The sequence below is a fragment of the Suricata suricatta genome, chromosome 12 (genome assembly GCF_006229205.1).
Source record: "Suricata suricatta isolate VVHF042 chromosome 12, meerkat_22Aug2017_6uvM2_HiC, whole genome shotgun sequence".
NCBI classification, from domain to species: domain Eukaryota; kingdom Metazoa; phylum Chordata; class Mammalia; order Carnivora; family Herpestidae; genus Suricata; species Suricata suricatta.
In genome coordinates, this window is record NC_043711.1 from 13931830 (window position 1) to 13955173 (window position 23344).

Here is a 23344-nt window from a genome sequence, read left to right on the forward strand (position 1 = left end):
GAGCCCCTACAAATGTTTTTTTTTTATGTACATGCTAGTGATGTGTCAGTGTTCCTGTTACCTACACATTTGCCGATGAAGTGGTTCCCGTGGAGCTCTGTCTGGGTGGTTAACGTTTGCACACCCCTCACCCTCCCAGCTGTCCCTGAGGTGTGCGGTGTTGCAGGGAAGGTTCTTGGCTGAAACACATTCAGTTTGAGACTGAGTCTTGGCTTCATACATGCAGAGGACTCTGTGGTGAGCCAGTTTTTGTTTTTGATGTGTTGATTTTCAGAAGAATGAGGCTGGGGGCTCTCCTGAGATGCTCCTTGCGAGCTTGAGCACAGCCTGCACCCGGAGACCCTTTGCTGCTGGGTCTGCGCTGAGCGTTCCCGGGAGCGTGGCGCCCTCTGCCGGGTGTGGAGCGCCTTGTGGCCGCAGTGTGGCTACAGCTTGCTGTTCTGTGTGCCCAGAGCCAGAGAAGCAGATTTTTCTTTTTTAAGTTACAGTTCCGGAAACTTCAGGCCAAAGGGGGTGACAAGGGGTTGCTTTGGGGTGTCAGACCTCCATTGTTGGGTTCATCTGGCACCTTCCACAGCTCTCACCCCTCACCTGGAAGGGGCTTTGCCCTGGTCTGGGGCCTCCCTGAGGAGGCTCCCCAGCACCTGGAACCCCTTTCCTGCATTTGCAGGGTCAAGAGGCCTCTGCAGTTAACTGATTGGATTTTGTGAGTGGGATTGTTGGGTTTGAGTATGTGTTTAATGAAAAATTTTAAAATGTTGTAAGAGGAAAAAATTTTACATCCTGCCAAATTAAAACCAGAGAGAGACCTTCCAGCTTTAACTGTTGATGTTTTGATTTTTTTAGTTACTGCGGAATACACGATCCTGCTTGCGTGGTTTACTGTAATACCAGCAAGAAGTGGTTCTGTAATGGACGTGGAAATACTTCTGGCAGGTAGATAATCACATCGCGCATGTGTCTTTAATCAGTGCTATGCTCAGATTTGTGTGTAAATTATGGAAATGTTGAAGCAAAAGCACAATATAAAATCACGCTAACAAACCTGGTTTTTTCCCTCCTCTGTGACTGGTTTAACTTGAAACAGATGGTGGTGTGTGAATGCCTTAATGTATTTACCCTTGATTTATTCTCTGTGGTTCTTTTTATTATGCAAGTAGGGTTGGCTTAATTCTCGTTCCCAGTTTTTATTTATATTTTTCTGCAAGATGAGCTCCTGGCACGCCCGTTCGTCTTCATTACCGGGTGCCTGGGGAGGATGTTCCCAAGACAGTAATGGGCATCCATGGGAGCCGCTTCCTGAGAAGGCTCCCTATGGCCTTAGCTCATCGGAGCAGTCCTGAGGCTAATACGGGCCAGATCCTGAATCATCGAATTAAATTAAATTCACTTGACCGTCGTCTCTGGGCTTCCCTTCCTGCTGTTGATCAGCAGCAGCTGTGACAGGGTCTCTTGATTTGTGTTTGGGGTGAGACCAGTTTTGTGCTAGGGCTTGGATGCCAGGGTGAGTCCAGTCTGTCTAGTAGTAGTGATGGGACTCCTTGGCCCCCACCACCAGAGAGGGTCCAGTCCTGGTGGCTTCTCCAGAGCTGCCATGATGTGTGACAACTAACTCCCCTGTCACAGAGAAGCAGAGCAGAATTTCGTGGGAAATGGCGCCAGGTCTCTGGCAAGAAAGCATCTTTGGGGATTCAAGACATAAAGTGATAAGACTCCATAGGCAGGTTTATTTGCACAGAGCCCCCACTCTCCCTGTGTCAGCTGCAGGTCAGGCCTCACCATGTCGTGCTGCCGGAGGACACAGTGGACAGATCTTCTGTCATCTTAGAGTGAGCAGTGTGAACTGTGAGGTTCTGAGGCAAGAAAGGGGGCTGATGCTTAATTTTATTTTTTGAACATGTTCACTTATTTATTTTGAGAGAGCACAAGTGCATGGCAGTGGGGGGGGGGGAGTGGGGGAGAACACCAAGCAGGCTCCACGCTGTCAACACAGAGCCCTATGCAGGGCTCGATCTCACAAACCATGAGATCATAACCTGAGCTGAATCAAGAGTCAGATGCTTAAGCCATCCAGGCGCCCCATGGTATTTAATTTTAAAGATTTGAAAGGAAAAACAATCTTCAGGGTAACCAGTATCATGTCCCGTTTTTAGAATGTTCTGGGTAACTTCAGCATTACTATGATTGCATTAGTTTCTCTCCTGCAGGAAAAGCAATTAAATAAAACTTCTTAGCTGGCAACCCAAGCTTCCCGTCAGCAGAGCCCAGATCAGGGAAGTGAGTGAAAAGCCTCTAAGAGAAAACAGACTCCGTCAGCCAGCACTGCATGTTTGCACGAGGCCAGGTTATAAAGATAATGGGGCAGCCACTGCCTTCTGGGAGCTTCCAGGGTAGGTGGGATGAGCTGGGTGCAGAAAAGACAGAGGAAACCAGAGTCTGGTAAAATGTCCAGTTGTGTGTGACAGTTTCAGAAAAGTGGGTGCTGAGAGCAGTGACAGTTGGCTAGAGAATCTGACTGGCTTCATGGGTCCAGAGAGGGTTAGGATGTCCACTGAAGCTTGGAACAGAAGGGGTTTCCCCGAGGTGATGGAGGTAAAGGGGGTGAAGGGAGGGCGGCAGCCGCAGGGCAGCCTGGGTGTCCGGCAGGCGCCCTCCACGTCCTTCAGACGGGCAGGTAGTGGGGAGAGCCCGAGGCAGAGCTTGCAGGCCGAGTGTAAGTGAGCTCTGTCCTGGAAATGGGAAGGCCACGCGGCAGTAAGGGAAGAGCCGAGAAAAGCTGGGTCTCGGTTCAGAGCCTGCCCTGTGCTTCCTGAGAGGAGTCCTGGGCCCTGCGATGTTTTGTTTGTTTGTTTGTTTTTTTACTGTCCTCAAGTTTCTAATACGTTTGGTTATCAAGTTTCCTGGCCTGCAGCAAATTAGGGGCTGTTGCTCCTGGAAGCAGGCACAGGGGCCAGAAGAAGCTACCCCGGGAAGCTTCAACAGAGAACAGTGGTGGAAGGGGCAAACCTCTTGCTTCTCCAGCACAACAGTCTTGGCCTCAGTGATGTGTTCAGTCAGGCCCCATAGTGTAGGATTTCAGAAAGCAGGAACTAAAAAAAAAAAAAAAAAAAAAAAAAAAAGAAGCAGGAACTATGTGAAACTTGTTAGGAAAGTTTTCCTTAAAGGCTGTTCAAGTCGGATTGATTTTTACGCTCAGTGGGGAGCCAGTTCAGGGGCGGGCTCATCCCCTGGGATGCCAGATGGATGAGGTGTGACCGCCCCTGCTAATGGACTGTGAACGGTACCGGAACTTTTAACGGGGGGCTTGAAAATTGGAAGTGGTGAAAAGCCAAACTTTGGGTGTTAACTATTTATCATTTCCTGGTTTCAGCCACATTGTAAATCACCTCGTGAGGGCAAAATGCAAAGAGGTGACTCTGCACAAGGATGGGCCCCTGGGGGAGACAGTTCTGGAGTGTTACAACTGTGGCTGCCGCAATGTCTTCCTCCTCGGCTTCATCCCCGCCAAAGCGGACTCCGTGGTAGTGCTGCTGTGCAGGTGAGGGCGGGGCCCGGAGTCAGGGGGCAGCCGTTCAGCGTCTGCAGGCCCTATTTCACCCTTGGGAGAGGTGTGAGCACATTGGACGGGGTGCTCGTCAGACAACTGAGAATGTTGAGGAGCTCTTCTGGGGCATGTTCTGGTGAAGTCATGAAGACACTTCTGTAAAAACAATGTTCCAAGAGTTCGGAGCTCAAGCGCATGGGGGAGAGGCAATGTGTTACAGTTTAAAGGCAGTGTGATCACATAACAAACTGTAGGGAACATCATTTTGGGGTGAGAGGTAAGCCGTGGGGGCGGAGGTCATCCTCACCTGGGCTCTGCCTGCCCTCGGTGTTTCTGTAGGCAGCCCTGCGCCAGTCAGAGCAGCCTCAAGGACATCAACTGGGATAGCTCCCAGTGGCAGCCCCTGATCCAGGACCGCTGCTTCCTCTCTTGGCTGGTCAAGATCCCTTCTGAGCAGGAGCAGCTGCGGGCTCGGCAGATCACCGCTCAGCAGATCAACAAGCTGGAGGAGCTCTGGAAGGTAAGGGCCTGCTGAGAATGCAAATCCGCCTCAGCTCAGTTCTGGTCCAGGGGGAGCTGCTGGGAGTATGTTCAAAACAGGAGATTCTGGAAGGAGCTCAGGAGAGACTGCCATCTGTACTTGAGTGGCCCCTTGCTAGAAGCCCATGGGCACCTCCTGCCAGGCCTGTGGGGAAGGACAGCTCCGGTTGTTGGAATTTTTGTCTTGTTGCCCAGGGAGAGAGGGTGCGGGTGGGTGGTGGGAAGGAGGAGGACCAGAACTAGCTGTGGGTGGACCTGTTGGGAGGAGCCCAGGCCTGGGGAAACAGGGCTGTGAGGACGCTATGAGGACGCTGTAAGACCGCGATGGGCCCGTGAAGTGTCTGAGCCAGGGTGGACACCAGGCCAGGGGTGAACATTCAGAGGGAAAGGGTCTAGGTCACAAAGGTCAGAGGCCCTATGGCAGCTGGTGGAGTGAGGGGGAGGGGCTTCCAGGTGGGGTGGTGGGGTGTCTGCCCTGCCCAACAGATCTTGTTCCCCAGGGAAGCCCATCTCTGCTTCTGGCAGCTTGTAGGATAAACTTCTAGTAACAGGGCTAGAAATTTTAATTAGGTGCCTATATAATCTGAAATCTTTTTTTTAATGTTTATTTTGAGAGAGAGACAGAGACAGAGCATAAGTGGGTGGGGGAGGGGTAGAGAGAGAAGGCGACACAGAATCCGAAGCAGTCTCCAGGCCTCCTCTTCTGCCAGCTTCTCTGCCAGCACAGAGCCCGACGCGAGACTCCAACTCATGAACGGCAAGGTCATGACCTGAGGCAGTCCGACATTCAACCGACTGAGCCACCCAGGCACCCCATATTAATCCAAAATTTTTTTCTCTTTTAATATATATATATGTATATATGTTTTTTTTATGAGGGGAGGGAGGGGCAGAGAAGAGAGGGAGACAGATGATCCGAAGCAGGCTCTGTGCTGATAGCACAGAGCCCGACACGGGGCTCAAACTCATGAACCATGAGATCATGACCTGAGCCGAAATTTGATGAGCCACCCAGGTGCCCCTATTCCGAAACCTTAAATGTGAATTTATTTTCACTTTGAGTGTCAGTCAGAATATTTCTCCAGCATCTATCTAGCAAGGAACCTTTCTACTTCCGTTTTCAGATTGCCAGGTTTATTTCACCTTTCCTGTTTATATCCCAGGATATAAAGAGATAGCCCAGATACTGTCTCTGCCAGGGAAGAGTGTGTCGCCCCTATCAGTGCAGCACAGGGTCAGGAAGAAATGGGGGAGGGGCTCCCCTTCTGTTTACACAGCTGGAGAACTAGTGATCCTTCTAGCAGCCCAAGAGAAGTCTTCTCTCTCCCAGTTCAGGAGCTAGGCATTTGTTGGAGAACGCAGCCATGTGACGGTGTGGGTGTGTCAGGCTGTGTACCTGGGGTGTCATCACCAGTGTTCGCCCTGTTGGTGTAGCCCTGGGCAGAGGAGGGTTAGAGCAACGGCTGAAGTTCAAAGACCCAGGCCAGTGTCTGCCTCCCTGTGCCGTGTACGCTTCCTCATACGAGGGCTCTCCTTGCGGGGTGGACACCACTGACGGCCGGCGCCCTTCTGTATGTCAGGCCAACGTGGACTCATTCTGAGGTGATGGATATGCTCTGTTCTTCTGGTGACTAGTGAGCTTGTGTGTAGTTCCTTTCGTGTGTCGGTAAAAATGGGCAAGAACATGGTGCGGTGCTTGTGTCGTAGGAGAATCCTTCTGCCACCTTGGAGGATCTGGAGAAGCCCGGTGTGGACGAGGAGCCGCAGCACGTCCTCTTGCGGTACGAGGACGCCTACCAGTACCAGAACATATTTGGCCCTCTGGTCAAGCTGGAGGCCGACTACGATAAGAAACTGAAAGAGTCCCAGGTGATGTGGTGTGTGCAGGAGGGTTTTGGTCGCTTTAACACCGCGTCTCTCCTAAGGTCTGGGGAGGGCGCAGTGCCCGGAGAGACCGAACGGTGGATTGAGGGCAGGCGAGGGCGTGACCCTCAGGCAGATGCCCGGTCACTCTGAGCTAAACACCGGCCTGAGCGTTTTCTGATTTAAAATCCAACAAAAGTCCCTCGCAGTCGGGTTCACGGCCTTTGCCCACAGCTGCAAGAGTCGGACCCAAGGAGCCATGGCACACTGAGGCGCTCCTTGCACCAGTCCCACGGAGAACATGTGTAGGAAGCAGGAGCTCCGAGGATCAGCTTTCGGCTTCCTTCTCCCTCTGCAGCTCACAAAGAAGCCGCCTCCAAGAGCAGACCTCATGTGGGGGTCTCCTGGTCATCTCGAGTGGGTTCTGGGGTCCTAATGGCTTCTCTCCTGGATGTCCCCTTGTTGGTGTTTCAGGCTGTTGGGTACTGCTCACTGTACCCTGACGTCATGGCTCGTAAGGTCGCCAGAGGGCACACACCTGTGCAAACCCAGACACGAGGAGTCCAGGCCCGTGTCTGTGTCGCAGGCTAACAGGGCTCTTATTTTTCATGTGCTCAGACTCAAGATAACATCACGGTCAGGTGGGACCTGGGCCTTAACAAGAAGAGAATCGCCTACTTCACTTTGCCCAAGACTGACTCTGGTAATGAGGATTTAGTCATAATTTGGTTAAGAGGTGATTTTAAGTTTTAAAATATTTGTGACCATAAAATTCCTAAAATTGTAGCATAAAATTCCTAGTTTCACCCTTGTAAAGTGTCCCTTAATTTGTTTAAACTCTTCATGGTGGAAGTCTCGGCACATGTTGAAAACGCTAACTTTCTTGTCTTTTTTCTGGAAGACATGCGGCTCATGCAGGGCGATGAGATATGTCTGAGATACAAAGGGGATCTGGCACCCCTGTGGAAAGGGATCGGCCACGTCATCAAGGTCCCTGATAGTATCCTTTGAGTAAAGAAAGGCGAGCTTGTCCTGAACACAGGAGGCCCACACTGTGGGTCCCCGCAGATGGAAGAAAGGGCCTCAGGGCCGGCCATGGCTGGAGGTGCCCCTTTGAGGGGTGTTGGCCGCTGAGCCCTTTATTCCGTTGTACTGAGGGCATGCTGTCTGTTTCAAACTGATCAAAGAGCTGCTTTGCCTGAGGCCAGGGTGCTCCCTGCTCTGGCCCCTGGGGCTCAGAAGCCTGGCCAGGGAGTGGCTGCTGCCCCAGTGCTCCCAGTGCTCCCAGGGAGGCTGTGGGAGCTGTGGGAGCTGGCTGTAGTGAGCCCAGAGCAGTGGCCTGTCTGTCATTGAGTGCCTGGGGCTGGTCGGCTTTTTCTGTGTTGGGTGCGGAGGAGGGCATCTCTCCTCATAGCCTAATGAAGTCTCCTCAGAAAGGCAAACCCAGCTTTTGACAAAGATGAAACTTAACTCAGTGGCACAGATTATGGCGATGAGATCGCCATTGAGCTTCGGAGCAGTGTGGGCGCCCCTGTGGAGGTGACTCATAATTTCCAGGTGGATTTCGTATGGAAGTCAACCTCGTTTGATAGGTACGTCCACCTTGCCCTCTGCGAACACACCTGTCGCCTGCTCTACAGTCACTTGCTGTTGGCGCAGGCACCGCCTTCAGTATCTGGATGATTCTCCTCATCTCAGAGGGGCAGACTTGACCCTGTCTCGGTTGTGCGTTTCGCTGACCCTGTGCTTTCCTTCCAGGATGCAGAGTGCTTTGAAAACGTTTGCTGTGGATGAGACCTCCGTGTCGGGCTACATCTACCACAAACTGCTCGGCCACGAGGTAGAGGATGTGATCATCAAGTGCCAGCTGCCGAAACGCTTCACGGCCCAGGGGCTCCCAGACCTCAACCACTCTCAGGTTCTTACCCGCTCCAGGGGGGTGGGGGGTGAAGAGGGCCTGGCTGGCAGAGCCTACTGGGTGGATGGCTCCCTGCTCACCAGGGGTGGCTGCAGCCTAACAGCTGCTTGTATCCGAAGGTTTACGCCGTGAAGACTGTGCTGCAGAGACCACTGAGCCTGATTCAGGGTCCACCAGGCACGGGGAAGACTGTGACCTCTGCCACCATCGTCTACCACCTGGCTCGGCAGGGCAATGGGTAGGGCTCAGCATGGCCCCAGGTGGGAAGAGGGAGGCCTGTCTTCCAGGCTGCCTGGGGGCCCGTATGACCTGGTGTGCAGTGTTTTATTTGTATGAGATCTGGCCTTTATGGTTGCTGTCAATAAGCAAGCCTGCTGCTCTGGTAAAGGCCAGTGGTGGGTCCTCAGTTTTGTGCCTGTGTGCTTCGACGGGCTTTGAAAGTCTTTATGGTGCAGACAGGAGGGTGAGGATGTGGGATTCAGTAGGGTTGCTGCATGTGAAAAGTGTAGAAACCAGGTGGAAATGGGAAGCTCCAGACCAGTTGGGTTTTAGCTCCTTCAGCTTTGTTCACTCCTGGCATTAGTCTTCGATCGCTAGCGGATTCCACTGCCTATGATTCAGCACACCAGTCCTGGCAGTTAGCATTTCTTGTTTCCTCTGGGCGAGTCCTGAGACGTTTGTTCATGTTGTGTCGAAGGCCTGTGCTTGTCTGCGCTCCGAGCAACATAGCCGTGGATCAGCTGACTGAGAAGATCCACCAGACTGGGCTGAAAGTCGTGCGGCTCTGCGCCAAGAGCCGCGAGGCCATTGACTCCCCCGTGTCGTTCCTGGCCCTGCACAACCAGATCAGGAACATGGATAGGTGGGTGTTGAGTCGCCTGCCTCGAGCGTGGTGCTTCCCCGTGCGTGGGCCCTGGCAGCGCCTGCCCCCCTGTCCCTGCTCAGGCGTCGCTGTGCTTCCAGCATGCCGGAGCTACAGAAGCTGCAGCAGCTGAAGGACGAGACTGGGGAGCTGTCCTCTGCCGATGAGAAGCGGTACCGGGCCCTGAAGCGCACCGCCGAGCGGGAGCTGCTCATGGTGAGCTCTCACCTTTGGGTGGTGTCATGTTCGGTTTGGCTGTGGGAAGTGTTTGAGTTTGCTAGGCATACGATGGCATCTTTAGGTCAGTTTTTTTTTGTTTTTTTTTTTGCTTTTGAGAAAACTTCCATACCGCCTGTATTTGACTTCTCTGTGGTTGTGCATCTTGGCTGGGGGGTGGGTCTGGAACACTCTCCTGCTCTTTTATAACAAACCAGGGTTTCCCTGGCTCAGCATTGCCTCTCAAAGGCTGTCTTGAGGCACAGAACCATGTCTGTGCTGAGGGGTTTTTCTGATGAAGTACGACAACTTAGGATCTCAAAAGTTCGTGTCCCTGTAGAGATTGTTGGGGTGGGACAGCCTGTTTCCATAGGTGTCAGGGTTGGGGGGTGGTCTGTGTCCTGTGTCCTGTCCCACCTACCTTCGGGGGCCTGGTAACATTGACCGTGCAGGAGCCCTGATGCCTTGCCTTCTCTCGGTTCCAGAATGCAGATGTCATCTGCTGCACATGCGTGGGGGCAGGGGACCCGAGGCTCGCCAAGATGCAGTTCCGCTCCATCCTAATTGACGAGAGCACCCAGGCTACTGAACCAGAGTGCATGGTCCCTGTGGTTCTTGGAGCCAAGCAGGTGGGCCACGCCATGTTCGCTCTAGTGCAGTTGGGAAACCAGTGGGTGTTCTCTTCGGTTCTGTGTAGTTGTCAGTGCTGGATGTCTGGTTTTGAGGATGTTCTGTAATGCCGTGTGATGTCCCAGCAGAACACAGGAATGGACAGTGGGTCCACTGAGGGGTCCTTGGAAAGATGGGCGACACAGAGAGCTCTGTGGGTCCCTAGTACAAGTCTCTGTATCTCATATAAGGGTCTACTCTGCCATCTAGAAGTAGAGAATTCCCTCAGAGCCTCTTATAAGCCAAAATGGGATAAAGTGAAGAACATCCTGGCTTTCCAAACGTTCGCATTACACCATTTTGCTTTTACAGGAGGCTTGTGTTAGTATCTGTTTATCACAACCAAAAGAACACAGAAGAGAAGTTTCTCTTTTACCAAAAAGTTATTACCATACCAACGTAGTCTTTTGTAAAAGAGAGGTGGCATAACACGAGGCTTTTTGGGAAAGCCAGGACACCTGTATGTATGTGGTGGGAGGTTTTCTGGTTCCTGGTCAAGTATTACTGCTTGAGTTCGAGTGGCTGGGTGGTTATCTAGCCCCAGGACCCCTTAGTGCCCATGAGTGGGAGGCTAGGTAGTTTCATGCTTGAGCTTTTCACCTGTGTGGGCTTTTCGCCACAGCTCATCCTTGTGGGTGACCACTGCCAGCTGGGCCCTGTGGTGATGTGCAAGAAGGCCGCCAAGGCTGGACTGTCCCAGTCGCTCTTTGAACGGCTGGTAGTGCTGGGCATCCGTCCCATCCGCCTCCAGGTCCAGTATCGGATGCACCCTGCGCTCAGCGCCTTCCCGTCCAACATCTTCTACGAGGGCTCTCTTCAGAACGGCGTCACCGCAGGTAGTGCTCCGCCCACAGTGGGGGTCTGGAGGGAACGTGGCCTGGGGCGGTGAAATCTGTCATCACTGCCTCACTGGCCAAATATGGGGATCGCTTCTGTGTAGGGGGCACCTCAGAGAGTCACAGTGGTCAGAGGGACAGAATGTCAGCCACTCTGAAGTGTGGGATGTCCTTGGGGTGTGGGCAAGGGGGAGCCTAAGTCCTTGTCAAATGCAGAGTCACTACCTGAGAGTTCACACCTGGCGGCTTGTCACACAGCAGACAGAACAGGAGATGGCAGAGCTGACGTCCCCTCAACTCCTTAACCCTGTTGAGGCTCTCAAACCCCAGGCCCCAGGTGCTAATGGGACTGAAGTCACAACTACTCTCCTAGTAACACTGAGGCATCATGTGCCCTTTTACTGTGCTGTGGGTGCAGGAGCAACCCTCGAGGGCCGGCTGGTGCTTCAGCATGAGTGGGGACTGTGCTGCCAACCAGCCTGTGGCTTCAAGGAAAACAGTTGACAGTATTTACCACCACTGATAAAACCTGAGAATTCAGATGAAAATCAGAATCTTGGAAAACTCCTGCCCCTACTCTGAGCTGACCAAGTCTTCTCAATGCTGAGTGGCTTTTCTGATGAGATCTGTGGTGGTGACAAATGTCTGTGAAAACTGTAAATCTTTGGGAGCTCTGCTTGACTTGGTGAGCAAGTACTTCCCATTCTGACAGCCAGCAGGGGTGTTACAAAGTCACAGGCCATTCCGAGGGCAGGGCAGAAGAGAAAGGTAACGAGATTGTTACCATTCTGCAGGGTGACCTCCTGTCCAGCTTTGGTGTGGAATCGGGCAGAACTCCACAGTTGTGGAGAAAGTCCTAAGACACTCTTCCCTTTTCCAGCTACATGCATCTGAGGCCCAGTCGCCCTACTGCCAGGGCTCACAGGAGACTGAGCACAGGAGCAGAGTCAGCCAAATTGTGAACTGAGTTGCAAAACCTTGATAAATATGTGTATTGGTGGGAAATACTAGTTTTCATTAAAAATATTTTTGCTAATATGTTTATTTTTAAAGGAATTTTTTAATAGTTTACATTTCTAGGTTTCAAAATACAGTAAATGTCAGTAGATAAAACCCGTGGAGCTGTTTGCATTCCTCCCCCTTTGAGAGTGCACGTGGGTCCTGAGAGCGGCGTTCTTAATGTCTGGTTAACGCCAACAGCCTGCGATGTCGGCCTTGTCTGCCCGCTGTGTGGGTGAGATGGAGGCCGGAAGCACAGGCCTGGCCAGGGCCACACGGCCACTGCACAGGACGGTCCTGGGAGTCGATGGCGCCATTACTATTACCATTTCCGTGACACACAGAACATCACTGGTCCATTGGGTGGTGGGGCTTGGAAAGGCCAGGCCACATGGAGCTTGTTAGCGATTTGACAGTAGCTGGGAAAGCCATCACTTAGCTCTGAGTCAGACCCTTGCCAGCCCTGCTCTGTCTCCCTCCATGGCATCGGCTCCGGGATAGGGAGTGGGAGTGGTGGTTCCCTGCCCTGTCCTCCGTGCCCGGCACGCCGTCAGCACCCAGTAAGTATGTGTTGTTAAATTCTTCATTGAAGTGTAAAGAGGTACCCAAATCCTAAGTGTCTAGCTTAGTGAGTTTCCACTGAGTGAACACACTTTTATAATTAGCATCTGAACCCCAAACACAACCTGACCCGCTCCCAGGAGGCCCCTTGAGCCTGAGGTGCTGGCACCTGCCCAGACCCATTCCTGGGGTAGTCTGGCATCAGCTGTGGCAGGAGCATCTGCACTAATATTGGCAGGCGCTACAGAGCAGCCCCTGGTTTAATGCGCCACCAAGCTAGCCAGTTGACTCCTGCCCTTGCTAGAATGGTAAAGATGGATGTGGTCTCTTTCAACCTGACACAGAGAGGGGGTCATTGATGTTAGGCTCTTTGGATGCAAAGATACCATTTTTCTCATGCTGATTTATTGATTAGATACAGCTCCAAGGTTCCCAAAGGGATGACTGGATGTGTGAATGGATGAGCCAGTTTTTAAAATTAAAAGGAAACCTATAGGACCCAGAATGGCCAAGGTGAACATGAAGATCACAATGAAGGTGGTGGCTTACATTATCAGATGTCACAAATTACTATAAAACTGCAGTTAGCCAGGATACTGTGGACACAGTGCCCAAGATAGAGACCAGAGGCAGACTCACCCATCTGTAGGCCTTGGTCTGTGCCAGAATGAGGTAGGCTCGACAGTGTCATCCACAAAGGCCCGTTATCAGGGTTTATGAATCCTTTAAGGCACTGCAGTGAAGCTTCTAGAAGAAAACAGTATTTGTGTGATTCTCAGGTAGGCAGAGGTTTCTTAAACAGGCCACAGAAAGCCCCAACCAGTGAGATCTGGTCAGTGGGTAAGCCGGCTTTGTGCACCAGGCAGCTGGGTGTTGGTAGGCACGGCCTCTGCATCCTGGCTGTTTTGGGGCAGTGGACCTGCTCTGGTGCCCTTCCCAGGGTCCCATAGACCAGGGGCTCCTGCTGGGGGCATGCTGCTTCCTGTTCCGTCATGGGCCTGTCACTGCGATGTCACGGTCTCCGCATTGCTCCATCAGTGCTCAGTCCATATTGACTGTGACTTCTCAAATGTGAAGCGTTGCCTCTTTTCCCTCCCCGGTGACAGCGGATCGAGTGAAGAAAGGGTTTGACTTCCAGTGGCCCCAACCTGATAAGCCAATGTTCTTCTACGTGACCCAGGGCCAAGAGGAGATTGCCAGCTCAGGCACCTCCTACCTGAACAGGTAAGCAGACTCAACTATGGCGTTTGCAAGCTTTATTGATAGCTTGGCAAGTGGCCACTAACCACTGCTGATGTGTTCATTTTTTCACACAGTGCTAAAACTTACCCTTGTCCTCGTCCCCATTCTGTTTGGACCACCTACATCAACATCTTATTCCATATTGCACTTTCAGTATCTAAATTTCTACAGGGCAGTTCTTTCTTCTTTTATTCTTTAAACTTTTTAAACTTTTTTTTAATGTTCTTTATTTATTTTTGAGAGACAGAGAGAGACAGTGGGAACAGGGGAGGGTCAGAGAGAGAGGAGACACAGAATCTGAAGCAGGCTCCAGGCCCTGAGCTGTCAGCACAGAGTCCGACGCGGGGCTCGAAGTCAGGAACCGTGAGATCATGACCTGAGCCGAAGCTGGACGCTTAACTGACTGAGCCACCCAGGCATCCCTATTTAAACTTTTTAAAAATGTTTGTTTTTGAGAGAGAGAGCAGGAGAGGGGCAGTGAGAGAGGGAGGTACAGCATCTAAAGCAGGTTCCAGGCTCTGAGCTAGCAGCATAGAATCTGATGCGGGGCTCAAACCCACGAACTGCGAGATCATGACTTGAGCCAAAGTTAGACGAACTGACTGAACCACTCAGGTGCTCCTTTCTTTCTTTCTTTTTTTTTTTTTTTTCACTACACTTGATCTTAGCCAAAAGGCCGAGAAGCGATTGTTTTTTTCTTTTTTTTTTTTTAAGTAAGTATTTGAAGGACCATTCTCTCCTTCAGTGATTTTTTTAAAACTTTTTTATGTTTTTTATTTATTTTTGAGAGAGAGAGACGGTGCAAGCAGGGGAGGGTTAGAGAGAGAGGGAGACACAGAATCCGAAGCAGGCTCCAGGCTCTGAGCTAGCTGTCAGCACAGAGCCTTACGCGGGGCTCGAACTCACGAACTGTGAGATCATGGTCTGAGTTGAAGCTGGACGCCCAACCGACTGAGCCACTCAGGCGCCCCTTTCTTTTTTTCTTTTAACTTGTGTAACTTTACTAATTTTTTAATGTTTATTTGAGAGAGAGAGTGCACGAGCAGAGGAGGGGCAGAGAGAGAGAAGGGGAGAAAGAATCCCCTATGAGGGGCTTGATCCCACAAACTATGAGATCATGACCTGGGTGGAAATCAAGAGTTGGACACTTAAGTAAGCCACCCAGGCGCCCCTATTGAGCAGATATTTCTAAGTCCATGTGTGAGCCTTTTCTCTCCCCTTGTGGCCCCCTTAGTAAATGAGGAGAAGCCCAGCTGTGGGCGCACTGGACAGGGCCTTCACAGGGCTGCCCTGGAGGTGGGGCTTGTCCCCGAACCTCCTGTAGCCTCCATCCGGCCTCAGTCTCAGGAACCCACAGGTATAATCCAGGAACTGAAAGGCTAATTTTTGTAGGACGGAAGCTGCAAATGTGGAGAAGATCACCACGAAGCTGTTAAAGGCGGGTGCCAAGCCTGACCAGATCGGCATCATCACACCTTACGAGGGCCAGCGCTCCTACCTGGTGCAGTACATGCAGTTCAGCGGCTCCCTGCACACCAAGCTTTACCAGGTGTGCGCCCGCTTGGGTCTGCTGGGTCTCCCCCATAGGCGCTGCTGACCTTGGTCTGATTACCTGGCCTGAACGTGAACTGGCACAGTTTTGTGCGGGCACATGTTCCCTCATATTATTCTCAGGATAGTTTTCAGAGCAAAACTTAAAATAATTCTAAGTTGAAACAGTGTACTATAGTTACATGTTAGCCGTACAGCGGATATTACAGTCATGAAAACGCCGTTCACTATGGTGTCAGCGCCTGGATGAAACCTCCAGAACGCAAGACAACATTAAGTACTTCTCTATGTGGAAATGAACTAAAATGCAGAGTAAGACAAGCAGTCTCTCTTTTGTTAACTTGGGCACAGTCTAAGGTTTTTTGTGATAGGTGTGTGTGCTCTTATTATTGAGAAACAAATCACCAAAGTTAAAAAGACAACCAAAGCACAGGAGGACCAGAAGAGTGGGGCCGGGGACCAGGAAGGCCCGGTGAGAGCAGGCCCAGCCAAAGGGGCTCCCTCCTTGCTCCAGGGGCTCTGCAGGCTTTGGGTTCCAGGTCGTTGGTGAGATGGGATGGTGCATCTCAACATAGCTCACACAGTCTGTGAGGGTCCTTGAAGGCAGCCAGCTGGCTATGACCGTGCATTTCTTGTAGGAGGTGGAGATTGCCAGTGTGGACGCATTCCAGGGGCGAGAGAAGGACTTCATCATCCTTTCCTGTGTGCGAGCCAACGAGCACCAAGGCATTGGGTTTTTAAATGACCCCAGGCGGCTTAATGTGGCCCTGACCAGAGCAAGGTATGAAGGACTAAGTCCCCTTGGACCTTGCCAGTGACCAGCACCTCGTTGCTGCCACAGGAGTTCTTCAGAGGGACTTTTCCCTTGGAGTTTGGAGCCGGGAGGGTCCACCCGAGAGCCACCCCTTTACTGGTTCTCCTCTTCCTGTTACTCATCCTTGCATCACCGCTGAACCTTGGGCTGCCATTCGGGGTGGGGTGGAGCTTCACCAGCCTGAGGTCAGAGCACTCAAAAACAGCAATTTTGAAAGAATACCTCCCTGTGAGACACTTTTGTTTCTTGTCCTGGTGGATTTCTGTGGCCTCAGTTTTGTAGGACATATTATCTAGGCCCTTTTGACCTAAGAACAAAACCAGTAGCATTGGTTGTGTCCCTGCAGAGACGTATAATCCATGAGTGTAATCTTTTGGTCCTAGAGCATAACTTTTTTTGAAACGATGATAGCAGAGGGCACCCAGAGAATAAGGTGGCCTCTTGTGTCACTCTTGAGTAAAACCAGACCACAGCTGCCCTCATACCAGCCAGAAGTCAGGCTTGCCTCACACTTTAGTTCCTTCCCCTGTCAGGGCATCCTGGTTTTTGTCTATTACCCACCCTCCCCCTTTCTAAGGTGCTCTCTTGTTTGGTGGCCAACATTGGGGGGTCCAAGTTCAACGTAGGGGTCTTGACATGGCCGAGTGAGGGTGAGCATCCACCAGAAGCCAGGCCCCGGCTTGGGCATTGAGTTCCATGCTCTGGCTTGTCAGGGTTCCCGAGGCCACAGGCTTCTGTCAGGAGACAGATTCGTGGCTGCAAACAGAGACTTGTCTATGAGTTCATCTGCTCATGGATGTGTTTTGACTTCTGGACTCCTTAGAAACTGCCTGCAGATCTACCACGAGTGCACTGTTGGCAGCTTGCAGCGTGGGTTCTATTGCCAGGTCACCAAAACCAGCAACTACCCGCCCATCCCGGCACTCATGGTGGGGGCTGTCATGGGCAGGCCAGGCGTCTGGGGAGGGATGTAGTGGGTGGGATGCCAGGAGGTGGCTGAGGCTTAGCTCCTGTCACCTTGGATGTGGATTTTGAGTTTGTTCAGTCTTGTATCAGACTGTTCTTTCTGGTGTTCCACTCACCGTGCAGAGCCCTAAGCACCGCGTTCTTGGGCCCACACCTTGCAGGTATGGGGTCATTATTGTGGGCAACCCAAAGGCCCTGTCCAAGCAGCCGCTCTGGAACCACCTACTGAACTACTACAAGGAGCAGAAGGTGCTGGTGGAGGGGCCCCTGAACAACCTTCGGGAGAGCCTCATGCAGTTCAGCAAGCCCAGGAAGCTGGTCAACACCATCAACCCGGTGAGCACTGGGTGCAGGCGGCCAGAAACAGGTGGAGGAAAACAGGGCCAAGAACCGCCTTTTCCCCGGACTGGTGTCCTGGCACATGGCAATGGGCGATGGCAGGTGTGAGCCAAGGGTGGACGTGCATGTGTGTGTGTACTGGAGTGATCACGCTGGTCTGTTGCCTCAGAGCTCCCCTGGCCTGGGTCTCACCAGCATTCTAAGGCCTTTTTGGACACAGCCTTTAGGGATGAAGTCAGGGTGGCGTCTAGGAGTTGGACACAGGCAGTTAGGAAACCTTGTGAAGAAGCCAGGGTGCTCTGGGGGACTTAGAAGTGGTGATGCTGCTTGATGTGAAGTCTGGAGACAAACAGCACCAAAGGCCAGGTCTGTGGAGGAGGGGCGGGCAAGGCCCAGCAAGCCTCGGGTGGCCAGGCCATCACGTCTTTAAAAAGTTCTTCCTTGTGTCAAGGTGATAAATTCCTCACCTATCTAAACGCTTCGCAGGGAGCCCGCTTCATGACAACAGCCATGTATGATGCTCGGGAGGCCATTATCCCAGGATCAGTCTATGATCGGAGTAGCCAGGGTGAGTCTGCTCTGTGGGGGGGGACCACACTGCCCTGGGGGTGTTGATTCTTCCCACGCCTGCACCTTTTGGCCCGGTCACCCCTGGGGTGACCTCCCAATCCTCAGTCCACAGAAACCTGCCTGATGAAGAGAGTTCCTTCTTGCTTTTCCTTGTTGGAAATCAAAAGAATTGGTCTTTGGGAGTTTCTAAATAGAAAATGTTTTTAAAGACCATAGCTCAGCCTTGTAGAGGTCTCCGGGCAAATAGTGCAGCTCTGCCTGTTTGCTCCCATGCCGCATGCCACAGTGCTTCCCGCCCACCCCACCGTTTGCTCACCTTCTCAGTGGGAGGCACACGCCTGCGGCCCCTCTAGAACCCCCCCCCCCCCAGTCTTGGTTCTGGTTTCACTGCCTTTCCCAAGTTTCTGCTGGCGCTCTTACACCGCTCTTCTGTGTGGGGTCTCTCTGTCCTAAGACAGCTTTAACGCTGGCTGCATGGAGTATGGTTCCCATTCACCCCCCAGGTCCCTGCTTCCTGGGACCCTTCCCTGCCCCAGTCTGTACAGAAGGTGACACATGCCCGCATTTTACATTGAGCCTTGTCCCCTCATGTGCTCACTGGCCATCCTGGGGCCAGGTGTGCCCCAACAGCTCATCGTGTGTGCAGTGGGCGAAGTTTCCTTGCTTGCCTGGTACTCTGGTTGCTGGGCTCAACTGACAGATCTCATCAGCACATCCAGTGAGTTGCTTTGTAGTTGAGGGTGCTCCAGGCTCCCTCATCCTTGAGCTCACTGTGAGCTCATCTAAGGCGCTCAGCCCTTGGGGGCAGACCAGAAGATCACACTCTCAGGCCTCAGCTCACTTTGACTTCCCAGCCCTAGGGCAGCTCTGTGCAGATTGGGACATCCCTAGCCTTGACGGGGTACCTGGGGACCTTTGCCTTTAGTAGGATCCACTAGTCTGTCAGCTCAGGTGTTTTCTTATTTTTGGTGGTAGTGGTGGAGACAGGGGTGCATGTAATATGAATAAAAAATGTGCCTTTCAAAGGACTCCCCCCTCCCCCCCCAGTTGGAAATGCAATGTAGTTTCAGTCTTTTGGATGCTTGTAGGCCATTGATTCTCCCCATCCCGTGGGAGAAAGGATTGTTCCCAGGAGCCGGCCCCTGGGAGGCTGCTGTGAGTGGGGGTTGTGAGAGTCTGTATCAGGTGCACGAAGAAACGCTGTGGCAGTCAGAGCAGTAACAGGACGAGATGGACATCCCAACCATTCTGACTGCCATTTTGGGGCCAAGCAATAGGCTCATTTGGTGGGGGGGGGGGATTTTTTTTTTAATGTTTGTTTATTTTTGAGAGAGAGAGAGACAGAGTGTGAGTTGGGGAGGGGCAGAGAAAGAGGGAGACAGAATCTGAAGCAAGCTCCAGGCTCTGAGCTGTCAGCAAAGAGCCCGATGCGAGGCTAGAACTCACGAACCGTGATATCATGACCTGAGCGAAAGTTGAAGTTGGACACCCAACCGACTGAGCCACCCAGGTGCCCCACAATAGGCTCATTTGGATGTGTCAAGTGACACCTGCTGTCTACCTTATGTCTTGCAGGCCGGCCCTCAAACATGTACTTCCAGACCCACGACCAGATCGGCATGATCAGTGCAGGCCCTAGCCACGTGGCTGCCATGAACATTCCCATCCCTTTCAACCTGGTCATGCCACCTATGCCACCACCAGGGTATTTTGGACAAGCCAATGGGCCAGCCGCAGGTGAGCGCCAGGCAGCAGCACAGAGGACAAAGCACGTTGGTGACGGAGTTCACATCTGGGCTTTGAACAGCTGGGCTGGTCTGTCAGGTGCAGACCTCCTTCAAGGAACTGTGGACTGCTGTTTTTCAGGCCGGGGTACCCCAAAAGGCAAGACTGGTCGTGGAGGGCGCCAGAAGAACCGCTTTGGGCTCCCTGGGCCCAGCCAGACGAATCTCCCCAATAGCCAGGCCAGCCAGGATGTGGCATCACAGCCCTTCTCCCAGGGCGCCCTGACTCAGGGCTACATCTCCATGAGCCAGCCCTCCCAGATGAGCCAGCCCGGCCTCTCACAGCCCGAGCTGTCGCAGGTGAGCCAGCAGCAGAGAAGCCGGGACAACTGGGGGGGCCCCCACGCTCTCCTCAGAGCGCAGACCTCATGCACGCACGCCCCGGCGGCCTGATCACAGCTCAGAGGACGGCCTCCTGTGTTCCGTACCCTTAGCAGGGGCGCTGTGGGGTCTGGGACGTTACGTCCCCAATGTTGTCTTAAGCAGCTGGTCTGGGTTACCTGTGTTCTGTGATGGGGTAACCAGTTGCTGTTTAGGGTTCAGACCCGGGTTTTCCAGATCCTTCTCTGGGCCCGGTGAGGGGCTGGACATGGAGCAGGTTTTTAGCACATCCTCCACTCGGATGCTTATTTCCCCAATTTTGTTTTTCAGGACAGTTACCTTGGCGATGAGTTTAAGTCACAGATTGATGTGGCGCTGTCACAAGACTCCACATACCAAGGGGAGCGCGCGTACCAGCACGGCGGAGTGACGGGGCTGTCCCAGTACTAGAAGGCAAGCTGATCCCTACAGGAGGTCTTTACCAGTATCTGGACTTGATGGGAAATTTGGGAAATGTGTGGGAGGGCTCTCAAGTCCCCAAGAGGCCAGCTTGTCAACTTTGACCTGCCAATTTGGCTCCCTGTGCATCTGCTCATGGCTGTGGGGGGATGGGAGCTTCATGCACACCTGCCTGCGTCATCCTCCTCTCATGAGAGGGTCCTAGAACTCAGTGAGGAAGGGCTGGGGGTGGGAGTCCTGGCTCGAGGTACACGGGCCACCTCTGCAGGAGGGCCTTCTAGGTGCCTTGAAAGCCCTGTCATATGGTTCCCCCAAGTGTGGTGTGACCAGAGCTGGGCGAGCATAGGCCTGGGCCCTTATCCATGCATGTGCTGGAGAAGTGGGGTGCTGGTGCCGCTGGCAGAGAGGGCCCCTTACGCTCTTGTTTTTCTTCTGAGTGTGGAGTCACACTAGTTTGGGCACCTAGGTTTTGAGGCTCCATTTCACTGGTGCAAAGTAGAGTGGGAGGGAGCCCCGCATCTTCGGGCGGCACAGCGGCCCAGGGCTCTGCCTTCTCTGATGGCCCCTTGCCTTCTTCACTCCCCATAGGTGGCGGCAGAAGAGCTAAGCTATGTGGCTTAGTCCATCAGCATCTTATTCTGGGTAATAAAAAATAAAAATAAATGGATACCTGTTTTCCACTGCTAAAACTGAAGCACCACTGTGAGCAACAGGAGAGGGAGAGGAGCACCCGAGGGAGAGAGGAGCCCGAGACAGAGCGAGCGCCCACTGCTGGCCCGCGGCGGCGAGGAGAAGAAGAAGGGAGAGCGGGAGGCGGGCGGCCACGGAGGAGCGCCCGCCAGCGAGCCCTGCCAGCCCCGCTCGCCAAGGAGGCCCAGCGCTCGCCGCGTCCACACCTGGGTCTGCGACCAGGGCGGAGGGAGGAAGACCCTCATCTCAGAGTAGCCCTTTCCTCTGTTCTTTTCTTTCTGTTTCTCTTTTATTGAAAGGGGACTACGTTTTAGCAGGAAAAACTTCGCATTTCTGTGCCGAGCAGGCTCCTTGCCGGGGCGGCCGTGTCGGGAGAGCCCCGTGGAGGTGTGGGTTCTGTCCACACCAGCTCTGAAACTGCCCTGGCCACGCTGCCTGTGTTCTAAGAGGGTTTCATTTAAAGAAAACACGGTGTTTTGGGTTTTTCTGTTTTTTTAAAGATTCTTTCAAAGGAGTACTGAAAAGTATACTTTCCTGAGTTTGTCTCTCAAATCTTAGTGGTGGACCTGGAAGATGCAAGAAGCTTCCAGAAACGAAGTTTAAACAAGCCAACACATCTCAAGATTAGGATCAACACCTGTGATGGGATCGCAAGGAGGATTTTTGTTTTTAGTTTTAGCTTCCAGCGGCTTCTCCCTGCACGTCAGGGCGGTGAGAGAGCACCGTCTCGTCCCGGGCCAGGCGGCCCCAGTCTCCGCTGGACTCTGAGAAGCAAAGTGCTTCCCACACGCGGTGGACTCTGGCCCCACCCACCCTGGGAGGGGCCTTGGGCAGGACTGGCTGTGAGGCCAGAGGGTGGGGAGGTGGCTATTCTCTGGCCAGTGGCTTCTTCCCTAGGGTCCTTCCTGAGGATTTGATGGAAGACAGCAGCCAAGAGGACCCATCCCCAGGGAGGCACCCACCGTCCCTGTGCCTGGTTAGACACGCCGAGTGCCCCACTGACCTTGTTCTCTACCCCACCCTCCATGTTGGGAGCCCCTCTACCTGTGGGCACAGGTGTGATGGGGTGGGGTGATTTCTGCTTTTTTTGGGAAAAGGAGTATGTTTCAGAAATAGGTTGGTTCTGTGCCGAAGGGGCTTGGACCACTTTGTCACATCAGCTGGGGGCCGGGGGGTGGGGGTGGGGGAGGGTTCTGTCTGGTTGGGTCTGGGCCACGACTCAAGAAGTTATAGCTGGGAGAGCCACCCCCAGCTCCTTGTGCACCATGGTGGGGTAGTACTGTCTCCCTGGCAACCACCTATTTGGGGACCATCCCCTGCCTACCCCAGACCCTGGTGACCCTGACCCCCCCCCCCATCTCCTTGAGGCTAACACTGGCCCTGATCTCAAAGCCTCCAGGTTCCAGCTTGTACTTGGGAGATGGGGTCACACAGGTCACCTTCCTTCTGGCAAGGCCTCTTATTTATTACCATTGCTGTAGGGCTTTCGGTTTTCCCCCTTCTTTTGATAGGCCACATAGAGGCATAGAGTTTGGATAGGTTTCCGCTATGACCCCTTGTGCGACACACCCGGTGGGCAACCCCTGTGCCCGCCCACCCGCCCTGTTCTGTTCCTTGGAATGCCTTGCCTCTGCTTTGTGCTGTTTGCTTTGTTCTCCACCTTCATAGCAGCAGTTATTCTGAGTTTTCCAAATCCAGGAGCATCTGTACCAAGGCAATGTAACTTTTGATTTCTGGTCAATTTGTTTTAAGCTCTATTGTCACCAATAAATTCTTAATTAACAGCTCTTGTGTTCACACCGGGGCAGATCAACTGCAGGGAGATGGAAGAGCACTTGGTCTGGGGACCTGGCTGGTTGGGAGCCTTGGGGCCACCTGGAGGGCAAAGCTGAGAATGGCTTGATGTGCACAGCAGGGTGTAGGGGTGACCTGGGTGCAGTGGGCAGCTCCCGGGCTCTTTGGCACTCTAGATGTCAGGCTGCCTGGAGACGGGGTTCTAGGTACCCAGCTCTAGGAGAGCTGGAAGGTGGCATCACTGTGCGACACTGCCCCAGGCCCTGGCGGTGAGTGGTGATGGATGTGGCTGCTTCCTTTCCCACCCCCAGGTGACCAGAGGAGACAGAGAAGTGGACCACGCAGTATTTATTGTTGGGCCCCTGTCTGACTCCATCAGCGACAGCCACACTCATCCACCACCATGTCCTCGTAGTGCCGCAGAACCACATTGTCGCTGTTGTCAAAGAAGAGTACAGAGATGGGCGACAGGCGCGCAGGCACGCAGCAGGGCAGGCCGGCGGCACCCGGGGCGGCCGAGTGCATGAGCGCGCGCAGCACGGCGTGGTTGAGCGGGGGCGTCCCCCCGGGTCCGGACAGTGCTGCGGGCAGCGAGCACTGGCCCTGGCAGTAGTTGGCCAGGAAGCCGCGCGGCGCAATGACCCATCGGTGCCAGCCCACCTCGCGGAAGCTCACATAGAGCCGCCTCGTGCGACACGCGCCTCCAGGGCCACCGCCCACCGCGGGCTCGGCTTCGCGCCTCGGCCGGGCCAGTGGGTGGCACAGGCGTGGGTCAAGTGTCACCAGCAGCAGCGAGGCCTCGGCGA

At 53.3% G+C, this 23344-nt stretch overlaps 2 protein-coding genes across 2 annotated transcripts in view; one reads left to right on the forward strand and one right to left on the reverse strand.

Moving 5' to 3' along the window:
• Nucleotides 1–22528, forward strand: part of UPF1 (UPF1 RNA helicase and ATPase) — a gene marked incomplete at its 5' end in the record, with an annotated part of 37499 nt that extends 14971 nt beyond the window's left edge. Inside the window, 22 exons of the mRNA XM_029917860.1 lie at nt 847–936; nt 3371–3538; nt 3884–4064; nt 5792–5953; nt 6566–6650; nt 6849–6947; nt 7431–7539; nt 7706–7865; nt 7985–8103; nt 8563–8727; nt 8829–8943; nt 9429–9572; nt 10235–10448; nt 13115–13232; nt 14643–14799; nt 15440–15582; nt 16743–16917; nt 17407–17488; nt 19066–19227; nt 19357–19574; nt 19926–20048; nt 20643–22528. Of these exons, the coding sequence (XP_029773720.1) occupies nt 847–936; nt 3371–3538; nt 3884–4064; nt 5792–5953; nt 6566–6650; nt 6849–6947; nt 7431–7539; nt 7706–7865; nt 7985–8103; nt 8563–8727; nt 8829–8943; nt 9429–9572; nt 10235–10448; nt 13115–13232; nt 14643–14799; nt 15440–15582; nt 16743–16917; nt 17407–17488; nt 19066–19227; nt 19357–19574; nt 19926–20045 (2986 nt within the window). The remainder of the gene's footprint in view (nt 1–846; nt 937–3370; nt 3539–3883; nt 4065–5791; nt 5954–6565; nt 6651–6848; nt 6948–7430; nt 7540–7705; nt 7866–7984; nt 8104–8562; nt 8728–8828; nt 8944–9428; nt 9573–10234; nt 10449–13114; nt 13233–14642; nt 14800–15439; nt 15583–16742; nt 16918–17406; nt 17489–19065; nt 19228–19356; nt 19575–19925; nt 20049–20642) is intronic.
• Nucleotides 22529–22871: 343 nt separating this feature from the next.
• GDF1 (growth differentiation factor 1) overlaps nt 22872–23344 on the reverse strand; it is a 1825-nt gene continuing 1352 nt past the window's right edge. Inside the window, exon 3 of the mRNA XM_029918751.1 lies at nt 22872–23344. This exon is cut by the window's right edge and continues 59 nt beyond it. Coding sequence (XP_029774611.1) covers nt 22914–23344 — 431 coding nt within the window. The 3' untranslated portion in view covers nt 22872–22913.